Source organism: Uranotaenia lowii, chromosome 3, assembly GCF_029784155.1.
Source record: "Uranotaenia lowii strain MFRU-FL chromosome 3, ASM2978415v1, whole genome shotgun sequence".
Lineage (NCBI taxonomy): Eukaryota > Metazoa > Arthropoda > Insecta > Diptera > Culicidae > Uranotaenia > Uranotaenia lowii.
In genome coordinates, this window is record NC_073693.1 from 233,137,330 (window position 1) to 233,153,286 (window position 15,957).

General features: G+C 34.0%; 1 protein-coding gene across 1 annotated transcript; it reads right to left on the minus strand.

Moving 5' to 3' along the window:
* Positions 1-2,314: 2,314 nt before the first annotated feature.
* Positions 2,315-15,643, minus strand: LOC129753174 (cytochrome P450 4c3-like). Its single transcript, XM_055748969.1, has 3 exons — positions 15,440-15,643; positions 2,716-3,315; positions 2,315-2,655 (listed from the first exon to the last, which is right to left on the minus strand). The coding sequence occupies exons 1-3, from the start codon at positions 15,498-15,500 to the stop codon at positions 2,315-2,317; spliced, it is 1,002 nt and encodes a 333-aa protein (XP_055604944.1). The 5' UTR covers positions 15,501-15,643.
* Between the last annotated feature and the right edge of the window lie 314 nt (positions 15,644-15,957).

Below are 15,957 nucleotides of genomic sequence, written 5' to 3' on the forward strand. Positions count from 1 at the left end.
TCGCTGGACTTCGCAACCTTTCCCTCGCTCTGGAAAGAAGCCCTTCATGTTCCCTGTTCACAAGAAAGGAGATAAGAGAGATGTGAACAAATACCGCGGATTATCAGCTCTGTGTTCGATAGCCAAACTGTTCGAATTGGTTGTTCTGGATCCGATTTTCTCGTCCTCAAAGCAATACTTTTCCAACGATCAGCACGGATTTTTGCCGAAACGATCCACGACAACAAGTTAGCTGACTTTTACATCGTTCGTGCAAGATAGCTTCACCATGAAGTCTCAAACTGATGCCATCAATAATGATCTGTCTGCTGGTTTCGATAAAGTAAATCACGATATTGCTATTGCTAAACTCGAACGCTTAGGATTCTGTGGATCCCTACTGGACTGTTTTCGAAGCTATTCAACGGGACGAAAATTATCAGTGCAAACTGGAAATTACTTTTCAAGACAAATCTCCGCTTGTTCAGGTGTGCCCCAGGGAAGCCGCTTGGGACCGATTATTTTTGTTCTCTATTTTAACGATGTTCTCACTCTCTTGGACGGCCCAAAACTTGCGTGTGCCGACGACCTCAAACTTTTCCATACCATCAATGGCCAAGACGATATCCTACTTGCAAGGGCAGTTCAACACCTTCGCTCACTGGTGTGACACCAACTGCTTGCCTTTGAACCAAAGCAAATGTGCGGTCATTTCTTTTTCTCGCAAGCGGAACCCTCTTCACGCAGAGTACGCTCTCGGGGACGAAACCATCGCCCGGGTGGACCACATAAACGATCTGGGCGTTATCCTAGACCATCGGCTGGAGTTTAAGACTCATACAAATTAAATCGTCGATAAAGCGTCTAGAAGTCTTGGCTTCTTATTTCGCGTAGCAATGGGGTTTAAAGATGTGTACTGCCTGAAAAGTCTGTATTGCAGCATAGTTCGCTCAACGCTTGAATATGCATCTGCAGTTTGGTGCCTATTTTACCAGAACGGAGCTGAACGAATAGAGGCTATCCAGCAGTGTTTCATACGGTATGCTCTGCGACACTTGAACTGGTTAGATCCGTTTCGTTTACCCAGTTTCGTAAACCGTTGCCGCCTAATTGATTTAGACACGCTTCAAATTCGTCGTAACGGTGCACGTACTTTACTTAATCGTAGCGAATCTCTTTGCGTCGAGGATTGACTCTCCCATGCTGCTGGAGGCTATTCCACTCAGTGTGCGACCCCGAGGATTAAGGAATCAAAATCTACAGCTCTATGTTCCCATTAGGCTTAATAACTACGAAGAATACATCGCTCTAATTGGAATTTTGAGAACTTTTAACCGCTTCGCCGAGTACTTCGACTTCGACGTTTCAAGGGCTACTTTCCGAAGAAAAATTTTAAAGGTTTCGAGAACTTTGTAGATTTAACTGGTTTAATACATTATTTTATTAAGTTATCATCGGGATCAACATGTGATCCGTTGATGTTTTTTACACAAATAAACTTCACATAAACTTTAATTTGTTCGTAGATATCGATGTTGATTGAGCAAAATAAGTATGTGTTAATTGAACAAATTATCCGTGTAAAAAGGATATCTGACAGGGTATGGTACACGGCATATCTGTTATCTGAACAACCCTCAAAGTACTCTACAAAGTGATCCTTAACAGGATCCAGGAGAAGATTCACGCTACACTCCTGCGGCAACAAGCTGGCTTCCGATCCGGACAATCATGTGTACACATAACAACGCTACGAATAATACTGAGACAAATCAACGAATTCCAGGACTCTCCACTATTGTTGTCGTTGATTTTGAAAAATCATTTGACCGACTTAAACACGAAAATATCTGAGCGGCTCTAGGGGGAGTCCCAGAGAAACTAGTTTCTCTCGTCGAACAGTACGAACGGAAATTCGAATCTTCAACTCAAACATAAAATCTGTATCGTTGTACTGGTGGCGGTGACGACACGAAAATTGCGAGTATTTGTGAATCGTTGCCTGCGGAATATCATCCGCGCTTTGTGGCCAGCCGACTGGATCTCAAACGTGGAACTATATCGCCGGTGTCATCAAAAGGCGCTTGAAATCGATATTCGAGAACGTTAGAGGAGATGGATTGGGCACACGCTGCGAAGAGATGAAAACGAGATTTGCAGAGAGGCGCTCAAATGGAATACAGAAGGACATCGAAGGAGAGGCAGGCCCAGAAGTTCGTAGCCGCCGAAATCCAAACTGTTTTCAGTAAACAAATCAGGCAGATGTTTCGAACATTTGACATATCATTGCGCTTATTCAAAATTTATCAAAGCAAACAAAATAGACAACCTTTTTTTATTTCCGTTTTTCAATGCAAATAGGGAGCTGCCGAGCTGGTCTAAGCACCAGATCCCCCACGATCTCGACCTTAGTCATGCCGTTACCCGGCTTAAATTTGTAGCTTTGCAGCAATTTCACCAGAGTGGATTTCAGCTCCATAACCGCATACTTCTGTCCAATACAATTCCTGGGACCGGAACTGAACGGAATATAATCGAACGGACCCCGAGTCATGGTGTTTTCCTCGTTGAACCGCTCCGGATCGTAGCGTTCCGGATCCGGATAAACGGCTGGGTTTCGGTGGATGTAAATTATCATGATCATGATGATTGTACCCTTCGGAACGATGGAACCATCTGAAAGGTTGAAACTCGTTAAACAATCGGTCTGTAGTAGGGAGATTGATTTGAACTTACTTATCTCGGTGTCGAAGTTAAGCTCCCGGCTGACAATCGGAATTGAAGGATATTTCCTCAAAGTTTCCTTGCAAACCATATCCAAGTATCTCATCTGCGCCAGGTGGTTGATAGAAAGTTGGTCCTCTCCCACAACGCTAACAATTTCTTCGACCAATCGCTCTTGGATATCTTGATTCAGTGCCAGCTCCAACAGCGTAAAGTAAATCCCTGCAGTGGTTGTATCGTGTCCAGCATACATAAACGTATCGACCTCTTCGCGGATATCGGCATCACTCATGGTCGGTTCGTGCAACATCAAATCCAGGAAGCTCAGCTTCTGCTTTACACCCATCGTTCCATTTTTGGCAGTCCCATTGGTAGTTCCTTTCTGCTCCAGGAGCTTCCGCTTGGAGCGAATTACCGAATCCGTGTAATTGTGCAGCGTTTTGACGACGGATCGTTCCTTCCAGTACAGTGGGAACAGAGGATACAGCTTTGGAAATGAGCGGATTATCGAAACACTCCGCTCCAAGAAGATCTGTGCCATGGCTTCTACCGATTTGACGTAGATGTTGTTGGGGTTCTCCAGAGCATTGACCGTGACGCCCATCGATGTTTCTGTGATGAAATTGATAAAATTGATCAAATGAGTTGCAATGTTGAATTGAAGTAAGTTAGATTGAATACCATTTGTCATGAGAAAAAACCATTGAACACTATTGATTTACAAAGAGGGATATAAAATTGCATTTTTTATATTTCAAAATGTCTGAGGTTTAAAAAGTTTCCATTTTTTCCTGATTTCGAAAATATGGGTTTAAAATTAAAGTTTGGTAAGAAGAAATGCAAAGTTTTGTTCGGAGAAAAACGTTTTTCATTGAAAGACTCTCTGGCTACAACTCTGTAGAAGATCACAGAGCAATTGGAATTAAAAAAAGCTTAACGTTACAAACCGTGTCTTCTTTTATAAACGAGAAAGGAAAATTCAACCATATCGTGGATCTTTTATTGTGAAATCATGGAATTAGTTTTTTCTGAATTTCTGGTAGTCCTACAATGTTTTTTTCGCAAATACAAAAAAAAAACTAACGTAGATCAGGGATGAGCAGAGGGCGACCCACGGGACGCATGCAGCCTTTAAGACACTTTTGTGCGGACCACCAAGCTTTTTTCAACTTTTCAAGTTCTAGCGACTTGATCTTAAAATATATTCTTAAATACTAAAAAATACTAGGTAGTAAATAAAAAACCAAAAACATGATATTTCAGTGACTTAATTGAATATGCAATGTTTACTTTGACAATAACAATATCTGTTATTGTGTGACTCGACCCTAAAAAGTCTGTAACGATTATTTGTGATGCTTTTTTACGTATTTAGAGACAAAAAACATCCAAAACATCAATAAATGGAGTCGTTTTGTTTAAATATCGGCAATCTGGAAATAAAGCAACACTGCTGTACCATTGTCCTATTTGCCGCTGATAGTGTTCGTGATATTAGACTGGTTGTTTCACCTTTTTCACTTTTATGTTTTGGGACAATTTACCTCAAAAACGACCATGTGTGTCGACCGGCTGCCCGTTTTTTTTTTGTACCGTGAGTTTTTGAGGTTAACTGTCCCGTCTCATCTGTACACGCTCAGCAAGTGTGCGTAAGAAATGCCAAAAACTACTCTATTCCTCGCTATCGTCAAAACTGACGTGGAAGCGAACAAAACGAAGAAAAGAAGAAATTAAGCAATCTTAATTACCGACGGCATTAGATTTTCATAAATCAGCTTAAGAAGCACCGTCAACTAGTGTAACATGCAATACTTTTCAACTTCATTTACTTCTTAAAAAGTTAAATCGACAGGCAATAATACCGCTTATGCATTAAAGTTTTAAGGTTGATAGTACATGAAATTGACGTAGTCAGATAAATTATTAGTTTCAACAGTTATTTTAAATTTTCTAAAATCATGAGATTTTTCCCTCTCTTAGAAATTTTTTTAATGAAAATGTTTGAAAATTTAGTTTTTGGAAAATTTTTGGTGCCATGATGTATAAACACAAATTGCAGATTTTTTTTGGTATTGTTCGTATTAAATTATACATTTTTTTTAGTTAAAAATGGTTTTATGCGAAAAAGCAAAAGGCTGCTGTATGCAGTGGTCAAAAATACTACAAAAAATTCTTCAAGCTGAAATCATGAAAATTTATGTTTGAATTGATGAAATTTTTAAATTAACAAACACGTGATGCAGGCCTGGCGTAGGACCCGTTTTCTTACATATGATTATCTCACAAACTCAAAAAATAATAAATTTGACCGATAAAATAAACCAAAATTTTCAAAACCAATCAGAATGCATGTTTCAAACCAAAGCTATTTGCGGTAATAAATTGGTAAATTCTCCAAAAGGATGTTCCTTACACTGAACTAGAAATTTTCGTGAAAATAAGTTCTATGTAGTCTAGTTATCTTAAATATTTGCAAACAAAATTTCAAAAACATCAGAAAAACAATTCGAATCGAAATTTCAAATAAGCTTCAGATTCAAGAATTATAGCACAGAGATAAAATACATAAAATATGACACCAGATTTTAAATAAAATCTGAATCCTCAAATAAATGTCAGGTGAGATGAAAAATTAACCAAATTAAAAAAATGCTAGAAGAGTGTTGTAATTTATTATTCAACTTAATTAACATTTCCTTTCTTCATTTTCAATTAAAGGATTGATTGAAAAATTTCATTGTAGTATATTGAATTTGAAAACAAAAATTAATTACGGTTGGAAATGTGAATTCTCGTTTAGGAAAAAATCAATTTTAAACTTAGAAGAACTTATTCAATAGTTGATAATTGAATTTTTTTAGATACCAAGAAGAAAATTTTCAATTTTATTTCAAGATCTCCAGTGATCAAAGTCAATATTAAAATTCGTCCAGTTATCAAAATAAAAGGCTTAAAACTTCATTTATGAAGTTCAAAATATCAACTTTATCTATTTATCATACAACATGTTCAATTATACTGACAAAGTACAGATTGGAAAGTGGGTGATCTCATGAATGATCAATAAGAAACTGATAAAATAAAAATAACAAAAACGAATTCCAAGTTTTATTGTAAATATATTGATATTGAAAGCACAAGAATCATACAAATTTAGTAAACATTGCGCATTTATCTACTTTCACATTGATATAATATTTGTATCTTAATTATAAATCATGATCGATTTAAAACACGATTTAAAATGATGAAAACTAATAAAACGTATATAAATTTTCAATCGAAGGTTTTAAGTTTAAAATATCAAGCTCTGAATATTTTGTCGCTTTCAATTGAGATACTGGAGTCCTGGAAAGGGCAGAAGGTGAAAACTGTGTTTTTCTTGTTAAAAATTCTTAAACATCTAATACATGGCTTGCCACTTGTTGATGTATAAAATTAGTATTCGATAAACTAATTTTAAAGCTAAAATGGTATAATTCAAACTCTGCACTTGATTAACTATTAGACTGAGTCGGTTTGGGGTCATTTTTGAATTTCTCAAAGCCTGGGGTCTTAAAAGCTTCGTTTTGGTAAAAAACTCATCCATGTTTTTTTATAGAATTTTTAAGTAACGTTTACATGAGTAAATTTGAACTTTTAGGTTTGTATGGGAAAATTGAATATTTTGTACTGAAAAATCAACAAGCAGTAGTGTCAATTGAATGTCTTGTTTATCAATGCCAAAAGACATACACCTGTTAAACAACTAATAACTTTTTTGTCTTAAAAGATACGAAGTTATAATATTCGACAAATTTGTTCAGCGGAAAATTTTCTTGAAGAAATTTAAAAATTGGCACAAAAACCATTAGCAGGCTCGGTTCCACGGAAGAAACAAAAATGATGTTGATTTTTCAACATCATTTTTTTATACTTCTTAGTAAAAACCCGTTCGAAAGACAAGATGGGGTTTTTGTAAGTCATGTTTAGAGTCTCATTAAAAAGGTTGATTGAATTGAAAATCGAAATTTACAATTAAAAATTAGTTTCAATTTGTGAACGGCATATATGTTGTGCGTAAAATCAAATGTTTCAAGCCTAGGATGATTTAAGATATATTTCTGCCGGAGGTGAGAAAAATTTCGCACGGCCTTGACGTGATGCAAAACAATCATATTCCAGCATATGGAAACGAGATTTAAAAGGTGAATCTTTGATTTGCTTTTTGATGCATTTTAGGCCAGACTGGTAACTGAATTATAAAAATATTTATTTAAAAAAAAGGTGATTGTCCGAAAAATATTATCACATCAACAGTGTTGGTATCATCTCTTCTCTTCTCTCTTATATATAAAAACTAGCTGACCCGGTATGCAATGCTACACCTTGCAAAAATAAATGTAATTTATAAAAATTTATTCAAATTTACATTTTTGTAAGAGTTTTTTTTTAAATCAAACCTCATCATGGTTTAGAACCAACAACTTTGAAATAAGAGCTTCAGCTGGAGTTCCGAATTGCAATTCAAAGATGGTATATATTATTTACTGAAGCTTGATCTCTAATCTTGTTTTTAAGATCTGAAATTTTTACTCTGTTCTTGAAGCTTCATAATGAATCAAATAATGTCAATATTGATGGATTTTCCACCTTTTTCCCAAAGTGGGAAGCTACGAACTTCCATAAAAACATTTGTCACATCTATTTTTGAGTTAAAAACCCTTATCATGGTATGAAAATTATCGATTTTATACAGTGCAAATTTCTTTTTTCAAATAAATTTATTAAAGCAAAAAATATCAGTTGCGTCACTTTATAATTTCTCCTTGTTTTTTTTTTCTCTTTGAAAGTCAAATATTTAAAAATTTTGGCAAAAACAAATTTCTAAGTTAACATTTGTCCCGTATATTGGGGTAAGTGTAAATGCAAAGCTTATTTTTAGATGCATCAAAGTAATGGCTTCAAAATGAATTTAATACGTATATCTGTTTGTTTGTTTTATCAAGTTTCAAGTATGTTTTATTAAGTTTCATAATATCATTGATCTGCAGTATTCCAGCAGTATAAATTTATGTTTGTTACTCCACTTTTAACGAATGCTGTTCAAAGCAAATGACCTTCATTTAAAAAGACATTTAAGAATTTTAAATATCCGCTTCAGTTTCAACATTCGGAATACCCCTTCTGGTCTTTCCAACATATTGAATCATTTTGAAGATGAATTTCTTAAAAGTTCGATGTTTGCCCTTGCCCCACCGTGTAAGTTGACAGTAGGGAATATTGTTTTGAACACTTTAAAAGTATACTAAAAATTTCTCATAAAAATTTGGCTTCCAGTTGAATATCAGTTCTTAAATCTCCCTTTTCAAAAAAAGAAGCGGATCAAAAGTCTCTTTTATGCAGCCATGTAACACAAAAACACTTTTCATGTTAAGTACGTACTTGAATTGGTATGTAAGTAAAAAGTACGATGTTTTTTCAGAATAATTTAAAATCAAAAGCTTCCATTTTCATTTCTTAATTCGTTTCAGTTGTGTATTTAGGCCGAAGTAACAGTTTTTAGGAGAAAACATATTTTTTTTATTTTTTTGTAACAGAGAAAAGTTGAACGTTTTAACATGCTCTAGTGTTCCTTGAATGAAAATTCTTTCAGAAAATGAATTCTCTCATTTTTGGTCAATAAAAATCAGTTTATTTCAATTATACCTTTTACTTTTTAACACGTCAGTCCTATCTTATCTTATTTAAATAAAAGGCTCTTGATCAGTTCATGTGTCGGATCGCATTTTTTTATCTTCTTTTTCAGTTAAGTACATTTTACATGTTCAACCAAATGTTTACGATCTACCTTTGTAGAAAACATCTTACTCATATTTCTGTTATCAATATGATTCAAAAATAAACTTGTAGGCGAAATGGGTTTCAAAATTGTATGTAAATTCTTTACTTTCAGCATATTTTTCAATTGTCCGCATAGTGTCATACCATTATTTCATTAGCATCAGAACTAAATTTATATTTTAGACAACAAATGCTATATGGACAACAAATATGGAAGTCATTTATTTCCACGTGCTGTGTACAATTAAGCAAGAAAAAACATATCATATCTAGGTTGCATATCGCCCCCACGTGCAAAAGAAATATACTTGGTTGAGAAATAGGCGCCAAATTGTTAAATTTTTCCAGCGATCAATTAACAGTATGCTTTGGTTACTATCCACTTGCGACAACATTTGCTTGACCATAGAGACGAAAAACAAACCCCTCAAAGAGAAGAAAATCTCTTAAAATGGATATCATGACTTTTCAATTTCAGAATGTACATATATGTTTTATTCGATCGGCGAAATGTCACATCTAGGCGTCATTCATAACCATGTGCTGTACAAATGAGCTAGGAATCAAGTTGAAAAAAAAAATCACATCAAGTCTTATCGCCACCCCTTGCATTGAAAATATCCTTGGTTGAGAAATACGCGCCAAAATAATCCCACTTATCAGTATGCTATGCCATGGTTACTATCCTCTAGCCACGTATGTTCGCGACGCCTCGACCATGGAGACGAAAAACAAACCGTCTAAAGGAAAAAAAAAATCTCTAGAAAATGGATGTCATGACTTTAATTTGGTTCGAAAAACTACAAACTTTGTATGGGAGCCCCCCCTCTCCTAAGTCGGATGGGGTTTTAACTATTATAGAAACCATCTCTGGCCCCAAAAACCCTCAGATGCCAATTTTGACGATGATCTGTTCAGTAGTTTCCGAGTCTATAGGGAACAGACAGACAGACAAACATTCATTTTTATATATATAGATGGAGGCATAAATATGTGCGAACATCAAAAACTCTTGCAGGGTTCTTCCGATTTGCATGCAATTTTTTTTGTGTTCGTCTTCGCGCGAAGAAAAACACAACGGAAAGATAATTTATAAAATGTTTTAGTGGAATTTGATAATTATTTTTTTGTTTTTATTCGTATCAAATAAAAGTCATGGCACCCGATTTCCATAATTTTTTTCATTCAAACCACCCAGAGTAGGAAGGCTCCAAAAGCAATCAAGGCTTACTGATGCTCATTAGACTATTTCACTTTTCGGTTTTTTTCGCAGATCAAAGCCGGACTTATATGGGTTGTTCCTCATGCATTTTCAAGTATTTCTGCCAATTTTGAGATCATTTGAACTAATCTCTGTTCTGCGCAATGAGTTTTCGTGAAAAAAGACAATTTTTCTAGAAAATATTATTATGAGAGTTCTAGCAAGCCACTGTTATTATAATACGGTAATTTTATGTTGCATGGTGGTTGATATTATAACCATTTTTATGAATCTGTTCTAGAGAATCGTTCAAAACAAACCGAAAAAATTTAAAAAATCATAAACTACCAACTTGTACAGAAATTTTACTTACAAGTTGAGGTTTAAAAATCTGTAGTAAATCAGAAAAAAATATGTTTCACAAAATCTTTTTTTGTAAAGCTAGCCCTTTTTATTACCTTTCCATTGATGTAATAAATATACAAATTGGTTGTATAGCGATCAAGTTATTTAAAGATGTTTGCAACAAATTTGATTTGATAAAATATTTTTCATTCAAGTTTGCTCCACACCAACTTGTGCACAAGAAAGGATATTTTATTCAATCAAGTACCGTTTAACATTAACAGTGGCTTGCTAGAACTCTCATAAGAATATTTTCAAGAAAAATGGTCTTTTTTCACAAAAACTCATTGCGCAGAACAGAGTTTAGTTCAAAAGATCTCAAATTTGGCAGAAATACTTGAAAATGCATGAGGAACAACCCATATGAGTCCGGCTTTGATCTGCGAAAAAAACCGAAAAGTGAACTAGTCTAATGCTCATCCATTTTTATGTAGGAAATGTTCAATGCCACTGACTGTACTCTTCACGTGGCACCAGTAAAATGGATACTTACTTGGATTTGATTGTAAATTTTCCTTATCAGATGCAGAAAACGCTATTAGCCGGAAGGGAGCATATTGCCAAAAATTGTGATTTTTGCTACATACTCAAGGCAGCTTTATAATTTTTGTGCTAATCTACCCAAAGCTTGCCAGATTGCCTGGACTAGTTCACTTTGTTTGCAAAACAAACAAAAAACTCTAATTCAAAAAATAGGTAATCATGATTGGTTTCTCGAATCATAAAGCTACGATATTTTGAAATGAAATGCCCGCACATTGTCAGGATTTTCCTATTATAATATTTTTTTCGCGGAAATATGCTTTGAAACCATCATTTAAGCCTTTTTATTCAAAATAACTTTTGTCCCAATGATTGAACATAATGATTCAAATATTGAACACGTAAACATTGAATATCATTGTATATATTCAGAGGTATTTCGCTTGATAGTATGCTTTGAAGGAGCGGTTTTAGTTGAGCTAGCGATCAAGAAACAGTTTGTTTGTATTTCCAAACACCAACCGATGTTTGTTGAATAACTGGTACATGCATTTCTTTACAAAACAAGTACTGAAAGATTGAACATTCAATAATTGAAACATTAGCGTTTTCTGTGATCCAACGATTGAACACTTTAATTTGTTAAGTTTTAAGAAAATAGGGATAATAAAGGCTTTTACTCTTTCAAAAATCATTTAAAATGAACTAGTTGAAAACACTCATATTATTATCTTAGACGTTTGTATGTCTTTAATCCAATTTTTCTCCCAATCATAAAAAGGCTGTTTTCTTCATTCAGTCAAAAAACCAAGCCAAAATTTGAACACATGTTCTAGTTTCGGGGATTGTGGCTTTAAGAGTCCAAAATTCTTGATAAAATTTTAACAGAGGAAGAAAATGCTTCAACAGTGGCACAACGATTTTTATTTTATTTTTCTACTGAATATTATTGTTTTAATTGGTTAGTGCTTTACTAGTGTTCAATATATGGTACCTGTTCAATAACTAGTGCTTCTATCCTAATGATGAAATATTCCATTACATATTTATGGTAATACAACGAGAATGTCTTATTGGTACCTTATAAGTACAGGGCAATCTTAAGTTTATTTAAAATATTTTTTTATAATATGATAAGAATGGATTCAGTGAGTTTTCAGATTAGAATGGTATCAACTTTGAGATTTTATGATAATCACAAAGTCACCATGTCTTTATTCATCATGGAAAAGAAATAATTGAAAAATAAGGAAACGATGGAAAAGATCTTCATTCTACTTTCATGCTTAAACGCTTGAAAACTAAACGAATGTGGAATAGAAAAAAGGTTTTCCTTTGTAGAACTAAAACAGATTCCACTCTCAGTATCAGAAGTCAGAAACAGGTTTTGACTCAATAACATCTTCAAACACAAGATGCCTGAAAAGTAAAAATTTAAGCCCCACAATAATTTGAGCCAAGCCACAACAAAAAAGAAGTTTTAAATCAAATATCAGTGATAAGAAAAAAAATAAGATAAAATATTTTTTAAATAAAATGTACTACTAAGCATTGGTTACACTCAAATGTTACTAATCATGAAAAGTAATAAGGATATGCGACGAAAATTAATGAGTTTCATTTCTGATTTTTTATTCAATATCACAACTGAAAATCCAATTATTGAATCAAACATCAAATTATATATTCCAGATGTGAACATTGATGAAAAAAGTAACACACATCCTAAAAAAATTACAATTTTAAATTTAATATCTTATTCCTTTATCATCTAACCAGGAATTTAAATAACTTTACATTGCAAAAGATCTCAACTCGAAGAGCTCAAAAAATTTCGTTTTACTTCAGGAAATCAAAAGCTAAGAGAGAATATTATAAAAGAAAGCAGAAAAAAAACTTAGTTTCAGAATTTTTCAGAAATTTGTATTTTGCTCTCGGGCGTGAAAAAATGTAAATAAAATTCTAAAAATCTGATAAAATCACCAAATATAGTTGGAAATATGAAAAATTCTTTGGCATCGTCTACTCAAAATCGATCATTTTTGCACTTATACCCCCTTAGCTCTGAGGGCCTTATTTCACAGAAATATAACGAAAAAAGTCCGTAAACTGTCACTATTTTTCACATTTTACGGTACCAATCCAATTCCATGAACATGAATAATGATTTACCATCTACTCACATGAGCAATATTTTTATGAAAATTCAAAGGCTAAACAAAGTTTGCCGGGTAAGCTAGTAGGATAATAAAGCAATATAAAGTTTGTAGGTTTAAGCCAATCCGTCATACTGGGTAAAATTTTAGACGGCATTGAAAAATGTAAAAATATGTACATCTATTGCTCATTTTTTTTAATTTTCTATGAGAATCAAAAACATCAAAAACTTTTTCACGATGTGAGAAACGATGTCATCATCATTTTGTTATCATTAGATGATAACTTTATAACATTATATAAACATAAACTTTGAATAAGTGTTGTGGTAAAAAAAATGTTGCATCTAATCCTGCTGTTGCATGATGCCCCGTTTTAGGGTATGAAAAACAGTGATTAAGATTTCAAGTTTCAAAAATTAAAGTCATCTTTGAATTGCAATTCGGAACTTACGTTGCAACTTTCATTTTAAAGCGGTTCTTTTTGAATTATTTTTTTCATTTGTTTTAAAATGATGACCACAAAAAAAATTTTTTTTGATTAATTTCACTTTTGAATAGTCAGCTAGCCTTATTATAAAAATCTGGCCCATGCATTTTTTATTTCTTCAAAAGTTGTAATTAGAAACACCCTAATGTACAATCAGATCAGATAATGATAAAACTACCCTGTTATAATACTAGCTGGACGACCACTACATTTTTGTGTTCCTGTTATCGTTCCAGAACAGGTTACCAAATGCACATATTTAAGCAAATTGATAAATAAAGCGAATCTGAATCATTTGTCAGAATAAAATTAAATTGTAAAGTTTTTTTTTCCAAAGTATTTAAGCTTGATTAAACTAAAATTTCAGTCATCTAACAGATGAATAGACAGTGACCTCTATTACTTCAGACTATAGCGCAAATTTAACTACCTCAGTCAAACCAACAAGTTAGGTGTTATTAAGTTTCTCTTGTACTAACAACATTGCACTAGGAAGGTTAAATTATTATCGACCTTACAAGATTTGAAATTGTTTAGCCTAACATCGATTGCACTACCTTGTTTTGCCGATTCAGTAATTTTCGAACCGAATCTGAGCCAACAATTCAGCTGATCGCGTTTTCGAACTTATTGAGTCATCCACTTAGAACTTTGACTAGGTCTGCTCTTATCTATGAAATAAGAATATTGAACGTGATTATCTCTGATTGATCATAATTACACCTACAGAAGATACCTGGTTATAGAATCAAGTGATCCAAAGCATTAACGGTGTGAACGAGTTACAATTGCATTTCCCTCGCTAATTTATGCGCATTAATTAATAACTAGCTTCTTGACAGGGGTACGCAGATAATAACCCCTGTATGAAGAAAACGTTATTGTTTAAATTCATCTATATCAAGTTTGTACGCGTGTCAGCAAAATTGTTTAATTGGATAAAGGTCACGAAAAAAAGGTTTATTTTTCGGGATCACCTATTTTTAGCATACCTCTTTTTTTTCAACAATCTTTTTGATAAACAACAATTTTTGCGTCATTTCAAGATCTATAGAAATGCTACAAAACTTTGTTTTGCTATTTGTGGCAGTAAAAACTACCAAAAAAGATATGGGAGTTGTAAAAACTTTTGAATTTTTAAATATTTCTCGGTTCTTGCAATACATTTGATGTCAACAAAAACCAACCCTTACTTGTACCCCAGAAATGATATTCGATGTCTTACAAGCAATTCAAAATAAATATATTTTTTTAGTTTCTTGGTTGATCATCTGCAAAAATTTCTGCTTCCATACAAATTGCCGTATAAAATTGAACACGTTCATTGATTACATGCTACTGGAAATAAAACTCGGTTAATATGACACATTTGTTTGCTGAATAAGTGGATATTTACATAATTTTAGTAATTTATGTGCTCTAATCAACTGTTTTCCGACAAGCAATTTCTGAAAAGTGTCAAAGTTCCTTTGTCAAACTGCTTTGACTTTGAGGGACTTCTTTTAAGTCAGATTAATTTTGAAATCCCAACCAATCAATATTTTATGCAAAAAATCTAAATTGTTCCGGAAAATCTCTGTTTCTCAAATTTAGAGAAGACAAATTTTTTGATAATAATATTGTCAAAATACAGTAAACTTCGACCCCTTAATCCCAAAAAAAATATCAAAGTCGGAGGTTGAAAGACCCGAAATATTCCTTATCTTTTGTGCTTTCTTTTCAGAAATTCAAATCTTCCGTCCATTTAAACGATCTCCTGAGACATCTGAGTGAAGCTCTATTTGGCGCTTATTTTCCAGAAAAATAAACAGTCATAACTTCAATAAACTCAGTTTTTCAGCCGAAAAAGTTGTTGAGAAACATTTCAATGTGATGTGAATGTCTCTTGAAGATTGATGAAAATGCTACAGAGGTGACATTTATTGCAAAAATTAACCCCTTTTTCATGAAAAAGGTATTTTAATCAATTCACTTTTTGAAAAGATAAATTCTTATACAAAATTGTATATTTTGAGCATACATCAGTCGAACGATCTGAAACTTTGTGTGTGGTTAAGTCCATTATTAAGCTTCAAATTGATATTCATTTTGTAAAAATCGATGTGATCGACCATAAATGATAATTTTTTTTCACATTTTTCCCTTATCACGGGTTTTTCCCCCACTAATCCAACTTACCGCAAAGTCCGTTAAGCGCGTGCAACGCAAATGTAGTTGTGAATGTCGAAATCCTTCCCATCTCGGGCGTGAGGTTGCAACTTTCGAACCAACTTGTCCGACTCTCTCGTTGAAGACATCCAGAAATTGGTCCAGGATTTTGAAATGAAACGACAGGGTCAAGATTTTCCTGCGATGGAACCACTTTTCCCCACCGGACGTAATCAGCCCGGTACCGAGCCACGATTCCAGAAACCCATACATATAGTCCTTTTTGGTCACTTTGGGTGGCAAAATTTTCTCCAGGGCTGCAGCACTCGATATCTGGAGCATTGCTTCACAGAACAGCCCATAGGTTACCAGATCGGGGCCGTAAGTGCGGTGCAGCTCCAGATAGATTTGAAAAATTTCGGCAGCATCCTTGTTGTCAAAAGTATCCCCCATTTCCCAGAATCAGGTGCGGTTTTGGGCCGGGAAAATGAGACAGTGCTGCGAGTTTCGTCCGCTGTTTGTGATACCAAATCAGCAAAAGGGTAGCG